The sequence below is a fragment of the Vipera ursinii genome (assembly GCF_947247035.1).
Source record: "Vipera ursinii genome assembly, chromosome: Z".
NCBI classification, from domain to species: Eukaryota; Metazoa; Chordata; class Lepidosauria; order Squamata; family Viperidae; genus Vipera; species Vipera ursinii.
Genome location: NC_139517.1, coordinates 9,809,319 through 9,819,084, shown reverse-complemented (window position 1 = coordinate 9,819,084; position 9,766 = coordinate 9,809,319). Strand labels below are relative to the sequence as shown.

The following is a 9,766-nucleotide window of genomic DNA, read 5'->3' as shown; positions in this document are numbered from 1 at the left end:
TCACCTTGCAGTCTAAGGGACTCGCAGGAGTCTTCTCCAGCACCATAGTTCAAAGGCCTCAATTCTTTGGCGCTCAGCCTTTCTTATGGTCCAACTTTCACAGCCATACATTGCAACTGGGTAGACCATCGCCTTGACTATACGCACTTTTGTTGACAGGGTAATGTCTCTGCTTTTTAATGTGCTGTCTAGATTTGCCATGGCTTTCCTCCCCAGGAGCAAGCGTCTTTTAATTTCTTGGCTACAGTCCCCGTCTGCAGTGATCTTGGAGCCCAGGAAAATAAAATCTGTCACTACCTCCATCTCTTCCCCATCTATTTGCCAGGAATTGAGAGGGCCGGATGCCATGCAGATTTTTAAAGAAATCTATCAAAAACTTGAATTTGAATCTAAATTTATCTGGAAAAACTTGGGTGTTTTAAAAATTGGGTAGGCAAAGAGTATTCTATTGTAATAATAGTTTTATTCGTTTGTCAAAATATAAAATACAAAGAGAAATTCAAAAAAAGTAATAAATTGTTCATCACAATGATGTCATGCACAATACCAGTAAAAACTAGCAAATTTTTTAATGCTCAAATGAAGGTAAAGTAAAAAATTATGATAATCATTGAAAAGGTAGATTTTTTTTAAAACACATGAACATTTCAGACTTCAGTAATTTATTATCTAAAAACTTGGTTGATCAACAAAGAATTCAAAGGAGAACATGATACCTTCTTTTCTGTGTATAAATTATTTTAAGATGTGGACTCTCAGGAAGTCCTATAAAAAAACCCCTCAATCAAAGCATGCATATCAAATAGAAACATACTCTACATTTTCTTGGACAACTGTCTTTAGCCCATAAGCTATCAACAATTGCAGCTAGTCTGAAATATGCTATTGAACTGGTTGCCCATTATTGTACAATATATATATTATTAAAAGGATATAATAAATGGGAAAAAAAGACTGGGAGGATCAAGATCCAGCAAAGAAAACATGATGTCAGTAATTCCAAGTAAGGCTAACATGAATATTATAAGACTTCCAAGTTCAAATTAACTTGTTTTCTCTGTATAAAATCTTACACAGTATCCTGAAAGAGATCCTTAGAGGGAGGTTTGCTGAAGTCTATCATTGTGTGGAAGACATAGATCTGAGAGAGCATGTTCATAACAATGAGGTCTCCTGACTGATATTGCTTGTGAAGAAATGGCAGAGGGTCACTGGTGCTGCATTTAGCCCTGCCGATCCTGCACACCACTTGTGGTAAAGGTACAATAACCAATACTGCAAATATCATCACCTTTAAGAACAACATTTCTTTGTAAGCCAATTTCCCTGCTCCAACATTCTCTTTCATTAAATATAATTCTATTTGAGCTAATGGCTCAGCCATCCCCCAGGATTTAGAGGTGAAGTTGAAATAATTACATAAAGCTGGGAAACTTTGAACAAAACATGTTTTTGCCCTCTTAGCAGAGATTATCTTTAGCATAGTAGCAAAAGATACAGATGTTTGTAAAAACTAAGAGCAAGAGAAGAATCTTAACTAATAAGAACTTCATAAAGTTTTACTTCAGTTTGTAGAAGGACAGACATAGTGTTCATGTCTTCCAATTGCTAAGACAAAAATAGCTTAATATTAATTTACAGATTATATCATAGTCAACATAAAGTGAAAGGGCTCCAAACCCATTTTGGAAGCACTTTGTCCCTTCTGAGAATGATTCTCTGTTAATGTCAATTACATTACATTTAAATTCAATTAAATTTAAATTAAATTAATCAATATTAAATTAATCAATATTGTGTGAAAGCCCTAATAAGCAGGCATATACATAGAATAAAGGCTACTGCTAAGCTTGTAAACCACCCTGAGTCTTCGGAGAAGGGCGGGATATAAATGGAATTAAAATAAAAAAAATAAAAAAAATAAGCAGGCATATACATAGAATGAAGGCTGTTGCTAAGCACATTGATTTGTGCTTCTTAGATTGTAAGCCGCCCTGAGTCTTTGGAGAAGGGCGGGATATAAATGGCATTAAAAAAATTACATTTAAAGTATGACACAAGACCTAGAGAACTGTTGAACAGAGTTAAAAACAGGAATGCCCTTCCACTTAAAAACTCTCTATTTGGAGCAAAATTCCAATCAAAATTGGCATCCCAAATTTTGAAATTGATTTAGATATCAGATTATTGCTTAATAGATGCAAAACTGTTGTAGGACACATTAGTCCATCCCATCATTGTTGGTTGCACAAGGTTGGTAGTTTATTTCATTTTCTTTTGCAATTTTTTAGGAATCTTCTTCCCATTAAAAGCAGCTTCATCTTCCTCCTTCTGTTCGGTATATGGTTTTTTTTGGAATAGTTGATATTGTTTGTCTTCATCTCATCTTGAAGCTTCTCACACTTCCCTACAGAAGGGAGTCAAAATGGGACAGTTAATGACAAGGGAGAATATTTCTCCTCAATATTTATCTTTTGAATCATGAAAACACAAGTATTTGTTTCATGTTCTCAAAGACAAGTTGACACAATTCTAGCTATCTATTTGGTTAGATTCCCTTTTAGACTTTTTTCCCCAACAGTTCAGGCATTGTTTAGGACACACCCCTAAGCAAGAGCTTACTTGTTTATTTATATATGAAATTTGTATGATGTCCATCTCTCTACCAAGTGACTCTGGGCAGCACGTTTAGCAAAACTCATCCATTTCCCAGGTAAACTGTTAAAAGGTACACAATGCAAAAGAGTAGATGTATGCAACGAGATGGAATTGTTTAAGCATGTGCAACATGACAAGGCAGATAGAAAAAGCATGGAATTTGCACTGTGACAGAACATACATACATACATACATACATACATACATACATACATACATACATACATAATTTTTATTTGGTCACCCATCTCAGATTGTGGTGCCATGGAACTAAGGGTAAAAAAATGGACAATTATGATTAAAAAACTTTTACATTATAAAAGAAAAAAACTTAAAAAAATAATTAAAAAGAAATATATTAGGTGAAGAATTAGGTATTAATTACCCTGGAGCCCTGTCAATACTTCAGAAATTGCCTGAGGTCCCCAAGCCTGAGGAAATAACTAAGTCTTGAGGGATTTTTGGATAGTTAAAAAGGGCTGAGGGCAGCTAACTTTGGGGGATCCCTTCCATACACCCAACTTAACTAATGCCACCCCCAACTCTCATCCCAAAGAGAATTATTACTCAGTGGGAAAACCTCTACAATCAGAAAAGTAAGGAAGAGATGTTTTCCTTTAGAACTGGCTGAGGGAAAGAAGAAGGGACTCCATAGCCCAGAGTAGTTCTGCTACTCTACTGCTACTTTCTCTCTCCCCCACTCCTCGGCCTAACCACCACCACCCCTTCTAAATTTCCATAGTCCCAATAAGCATCTCAGGTAAAGAGGTTGCCGAAATGTAATTCAGAGACTCCACTTTCTCAGAGTCTTGCGGAAGAACAGGGTAGAACAACAACGGCTAATGACCTCTTTTACCACTCTACTATAGAGAGCATCCTCTCGTACTGTATTGTGGTTTGGTATGCTGGTCTGACAGCCGTGGATAGGAAAGTATTACAGAGGGTGGTGAGCACAGCACAAGACATTGTGGGCTGTCCCCTGACACCACTGGATGACATCGCCAGGGCTTGCTGCCTTGGAAGAGTGAGGAAGATTCTCAGGGATGACTCACACCCTAGACGGTATCTCTTTACTCTTTACCGGATGGTAGGAGATATAGGAATATAGCCAGCCATACCAACAGGCTGAAGAACAGCTTCTATCCATGGGCTGTTAGGCTTTTAAATGGGACATAATTCTATACTTTTATGTACGAGGCCGGTGTGTTGTGCAATTAGCTTACATGGTGTAACAAGGGTTTGTTGTCACTGTGAGTTGTGGTGGTGGTGGGCACGAAGGGAGGCTCAGCCAATCTCAATGTATACATGGTTGTACTTCGACAATAAAAAATAAAAATAAAAGGACTGCAGAGGCAGCCAAAGGGACTCGCGTGCGGCCAGATGTAAGTAGAGTCTAAGAATTAAGAGAAGTGTTACAAGCTGGCGGCAACACACACACACACACACCGCCCGCCCCCCCAGAAGCAACCAGCGCGGCGAACAGAACCGGGCCGCTCATAATTGTTTAACGAAGCCGCCGGCCTCTCCTCCACCCTCACTTCGTCCCTTCAGCCGCTTGCGCGGTGCTCTCCGGCCGCGGTGACCGCACAAGCCGTCGGCAGCAAAGGCAGCCCAGCTTCCAAGTCCTCCGACTTTTTTTGTGCTCAATCCAGCCTGCGAGACAAAGAAGGGGCCAAGGCTCATCCTCCGGTTCGCTTCTCTGGCTTCCAGGCGCCAAGCCGTGTCGGCACCAGGTCTATGAGCGTGATAAATGCCCGAAATGCGGGAAGACGCGGCCGGCGCGGCCATCTGCAGTGGCTTCTTCGAGAGAGAAAGCCACCCGCTTCTCCACAAAAGAGGAAATAACCGAGAAGGTCTGAGTCGGTCATCACTCCATGTAAGTAGTAATAATAATAATAATAATAATAATAATAATAATAATAATAATAATAATAATAATAATAAGTTGGAAGGGACCTTGGAGGTCATCTAGTCCAACCCCCTGCTCAGGCAGGAAACCTTATACCATTTCAGGCAAAGTGCCGTCAAAAAGCCAATATTTGAAAACCATTCAGCTGAGGGGATAAAACAAATCCAAGCTTCTTTTCTACGGGGAATCTTGTGGGTTTTTTTATTTTTATTTTTATTTTTTACTTTTCCTGAGTACTGTGCAGTATCGGTGGTCAGCATTAGCACATAAATCTGGACGTGGATCGTTTTCTGTCCAGTTATTTAGGAGATAAAAGAATGTGCCTCCCCCCCCCAATACTATAAAAAACAAAAGAAAACAAAAAAATAGAATAGAGGTCAGTTTCTTGAATCTGAGTAGAGTACAGAACAGAACAGAACAGAATAGCACAGTTGGAAGGGACCTTGGAGGTCTTCTAGTCCAACCCCCTGCTCAGGCAGGAAACCTGAGGTGGATTTTTAGTGGTTCAATAGTTCCTTAGAATGAACCATGGCAGAATTATCTTCTGATGTTACTATCCATCCAATAATTTTCCATAAGAGTCCATCATATTAAGAAGCAAATTAAACTAAAAAAGTTACACTGTAATTAATAAGGGAAATTTAATTGTGGTAAAGGGGAAGTTTGATTCATTTGTGAATCAATTAAATAAGCTTTGTAATAAGCTAGGTAATATATTTCTTACTAAGAATAGGTTTCTGACTTTTGTGCCCAGGTAAACTCTTTGTAAGGGACGCGGTGGCTCAGTGGGTTAAGACGCTGAGCTTGTCGATCAGAAGGTCGGCAGTTTGGCGGGTCGAATCCCCAGTGCCGCGTAACAGAGTGAGCGCCTGTTACTCGTCCCAGCTTCTGCCAACCTAGCAGTTCGAAAGTACGTAAAAAATGCAAGTAGAAAAATAGGGACCACTACAGTGGGAAGGTAACAGCGTTCCGTGCGCCTTTGGCGTCTAGTCATGCCGGCCACATGACCATGGAGATGTCCTTAGACAAGCGCTGGCTCTTCAGCTTTGAAACGGAGATGAGCACCGGCCCCTAGAGTCGGAAATGACTAGCACGCATGTGCGGGGGAACCTTTACCTTTACTTTAAACTCTTTGGAGTAATAGAATGTTTGTTATTCAAGAAATTTTGTCTTCTGCATGAACTGAGAGTACATCTGGGGTCTCAAAATGGCTTTTCATGTACCTAAGATTGATCTTTTGCTAGGTCTGTTTCACAGTCACTGTTTCTTCTTATTGTATTTTTTTGTGTAGGTAGGAATCAGAATGGAGACTGAGAATCTCACCTCTGTTAGGGAGTTCCTTTTGTTGGGCCTTTCTGCTCACCACAAAACCCGGATGATACTCTTTGCCACAATCCTCCTCATTTATTCTCTTACCCTTTTGGGGAATCTGGCAGTCATCATGCTGGTTCAGTGCAACTCCAACCTCCACACTCCGATGTACTTCTTTCTGAGTCACTTCTCTTTCCTGGAGATCTGTTACACCACCAGCACTGTGCCCCAAATGTTGGCTCATCTCCTATCAGGTAGTGGAACCATCTCCTTTATCCGTTGTGCAATCCAGGTGTATATAAGCACAACCTTCGGTGGCACAGAATGCTTTCTGCTGGCTGTCATGGCCTATGACCGCTACTTGGCTATCTGTCATCCCTTGACTTATGCTATAACTATGGACAAGAGGCATCGATGGATGCTAACTACTGTTTCCTGGGCAATTTGTTTCCTAATTGCAGCTATCAATATAACGTTGACTTTTCAGCACACTTTCTGCGGCTCCAACCAAATCAACCACTTTTTCTGTGAGCTGCCTTTAGTAGTAAAACTTGCATGTGGTGACACCAATGTAACAGAAATCATTCTGTTTTGGACATCGGTCCTGGTTATCCTTGGTCCCCTTATAGTTGTCTTGACCTCCTACGCACTTATCCTGCTCATGGTGTTCCAGGTGAGGTCAACTGCTAGTTGGCACAAGGCTTTCTCTACATGTGCCTCCCATTTGGCAGTGGTCACCTTCTTCTATGGCACCCTCATCTCTATGTATCTGAAACAAAAGTCTGAGTCAGCTTCCAATTATAACAAGCAAATTGCTGTCTTTTATACTGTGGTCACTCCCTTAATAAACCCTATCATTTACACCCTATGGAATAAGGATATCCACAAGGCAGTGGCCAAAATTCTACAAAGGTGGCCCTAAAGGCAAAACAAAACAAGACAAAGAGATCCCTAATGACTAATTGATCTAGTTCAATCATCTTTTAACCTGGTGTCCTTCAGATGTCTCAAAACCTAAACTGCTCAAAACTCCAAAAAAAAGTGTATGATTTCTCCAAATTGAGCATAACTCCCATGTCCTTCACAAAAGGATATACCAGTATCTTCTCAGTTTTGGCCTTATTGGACTGGATCACTCTGAACAAAGGTTATACTGCCTTCTACCTTAATACATCATAGTCCTGCATGTAACTGGGGAACCTAGGTATAGTATTTTGTAATGATAATGTTTGCCCTTGTTCCTACAACAGGTTTAATTATGTTTCTCATTCTGCTGAATCTGGTGGCTTGTGCTTCTGGAAGCAGAGACCTAGGGATTGGTTCAATAGATATTAAGGATTCCGAATCTTCTACTACTTTCTGGTAGCTAGTATCCAGTGGTGGGATTCAGCCAGTTCGCACCACTTTGGCAGAACTGGTAGCTAATTATTTGTTGCCCAGGCTCAGAATGGACTTACGGAAGTGGCATTGAACCAGTTGTTCACATATTTGAAGCCCACCATTGCTAGTATCCCATTAGCCCTAGTTTCAGCAGAAATTCATGGCTTTTTCTCTACTGAGCAGGAAATAGGTATGAGAGAGCCACACTTTAGAATGTGTGGCCATGTGCTGTGAAGTCTTAACTGTGGGTTTTGTAATGAATGAATTGCTTTTCCAGGTGCTGCTTTTCTTCTAGAGCAGGGGTGTCAAACTTAGAACGTCAGATGATGTGTCGTGACATGATGTGTTGTGATGTATCGCAACTTTTCCCCCATTGCCGGCAAGGGGGTGGGCGCGGTTTTGGCATGACGCATCCGGCTCATGGGCCAGCAGTTTGACACCCCTGTTCTAGAAGGCTAGGTGGTAAAAAATATTCACAGGACTGCTTTCATAGATTCTCATAACAGAATTGATTGGGTAAAGCTACTTTAATGCTATGCACAATTAATTGTTCTGAGTTAAATTCACTAACGGGTTTAATTATCCCCTTTTGGATGTTCCCACAAGAATCTACACTTCCATTGACCTGATTAACCATGCTGTAAAACACATCCTTAATATAGGTTATTTAAAAAATAGCGCAGTGCGGTATATTGTTTTAAATTAAATTCAAAAATAGACCAACTGTAATACTTATAAAGATAAGCCAGAATTCTAGGAGCCAAAATCACTCTCAGAATTCAGCTTATCCACAGATGGGATCATCCATAACCATACATGGTGATACTTCTTAAAAATATCCATAATTTCCACATGTATTTGCATATAAATAAGATAAGCAGACCCTCAAATTTTGAATCAAAATACCATAAAAATTGAGCCATTTTATCTGTAGGTGGCCCATTTGTCTTGTATAGTGTCTATACTATAATTCAACATTGTGCAATGATAGGTAAAGGTAAAGGTTCCCCCGCACATGTGTGCTAGTTGTTTCCGACTCTAGGGGCCGGTGCTCATCTCCGTTTCAAAGCCAAAGAGCCAGTACTTGTCCGAGGATGTCTCCATGGTCATGTGGCCGGCATGACTAGACGCCAAAGGCGCATGGAACGCTGTTACCTTCCCACCGTAGTGGTCCCTATTTTTCTACTTGCATTTTTACGTGCTTTCGAACTGCTAGGTTGGCAGAAGCTGGGACAAGTAACAGGCGCTCATTCTGCTATGTGGCACTCCCGGATTCGACCCGCCAAACTGCCGACCTTCTGATCGACAAGCTGGGCATCCTAATCCACTGAGCCACCACGTCCCTTTATGTGCAATGATAGTCAATGCTTAAAGAAGCTAAATCCTGCATTAGATTGTCAAAGGAAATTTTGACAAATTTTAATAAATACACTTCATTTTAAAAGATGGAGTAGGAGCCCTTAAAGCAATAAAAAACAAGAAGTAACCAACCCATAATTTCAACATTGCAACGCCTACTTTTCCCAATACTGAAAAACCATTAAATCTCTTTTTAAAATTCTTTTATAGCTTTTTTTAAAAATAAAACAAAATTGGGTAAGATAAAAATACATACTTTGCCAAAAGGAAAAAATACATAGAAAGTTATTTTAAAAAATAAAAAATACAAAGGAAAAAGAAAAAAGGTGTAGCATTTTAGCAGTAATTAAAATTCTATTAGATAATTTAGTTATCTAATGCAGTTATTATTCATATATATATATATGAATATACATATACGTGTGTGTGTGTGTGTGTGTGTGTGTGTGTGTGTGTAAGTTTTTTTCCTGGTCAGACCGGTCTGATTGATGCACCTTAGGTTTTTGAACTGCTATATTGCAGTTCTATTATGATTTCTTTTGCCTTGCAGCTCCAACCTAGGAGCATTAAGCAGGGCTCAAGTTGCTATTGCGATCCATTATGTATTTGAATTTCTTTTTGCTGACAAAGAATTTATTTATAAATTCTACTACCACACACTTTATTTATAAATTCCACTACCACACACTTCTCCCTTGAAGAACGAAGCTGAAGCCACCAGCCTGAGGATGACGGATGAGATTTCGTTGAAACGTTGCTCTTATACCTTCAATTCTATGTGGGGAAAAACCCGAATAACCAAAGATTTACATACAAACACCCGCGAAAACCTCAGAAAACACACACACACACACACACACACACACACACACACATATGTATATATAATCATTTTAACTTTGGGCATTTTGTTTAAATGAGCCCCATATTTCATTATATTTGTCGATATACTATACCTATAGCCAGTCCACTTATAGATGATAAGTGCAACCAGGCCCTTAAGTGAAGAGGCATACCTTTATCTTACCAATGCTATAATGTCAGTTATTTGGCCGTAATAAGGACACAGAAAATCCATTTTCATTGCCCATTTATCAAATTCCAAATACAAGATATGTAGGTCAAAGGTATATTATTGTCTGAAAATTT

At 39.7% G+C, this 9,766-nt stretch overlaps 1 protein-coding gene across 1 annotated transcript; it reads left to right on the top strand.

Annotated features, from left to right (window-relative positions):
- Positions 1-5,870: 5,870 nt before the first annotated feature.
- Positions 5,871-7,205, top strand: LOC310649385 (olfactory receptor 5AP2-like; the record flags this gene model as incomplete). Its single annotated transcript, XM_083377784.1, has 1 exon — positions 5,871-7,205. One exon carries the CDS (start codon positions 5,871-5,873, stop codon positions 6,798-6,800), a length of 930 nt encoding a protein of 309 aa, XP_083233910.1. The 3' UTR covers positions 6,801-7,205.
- Between the last annotated feature and the right edge of the window lie 2,561 nt (positions 7,206-9,766).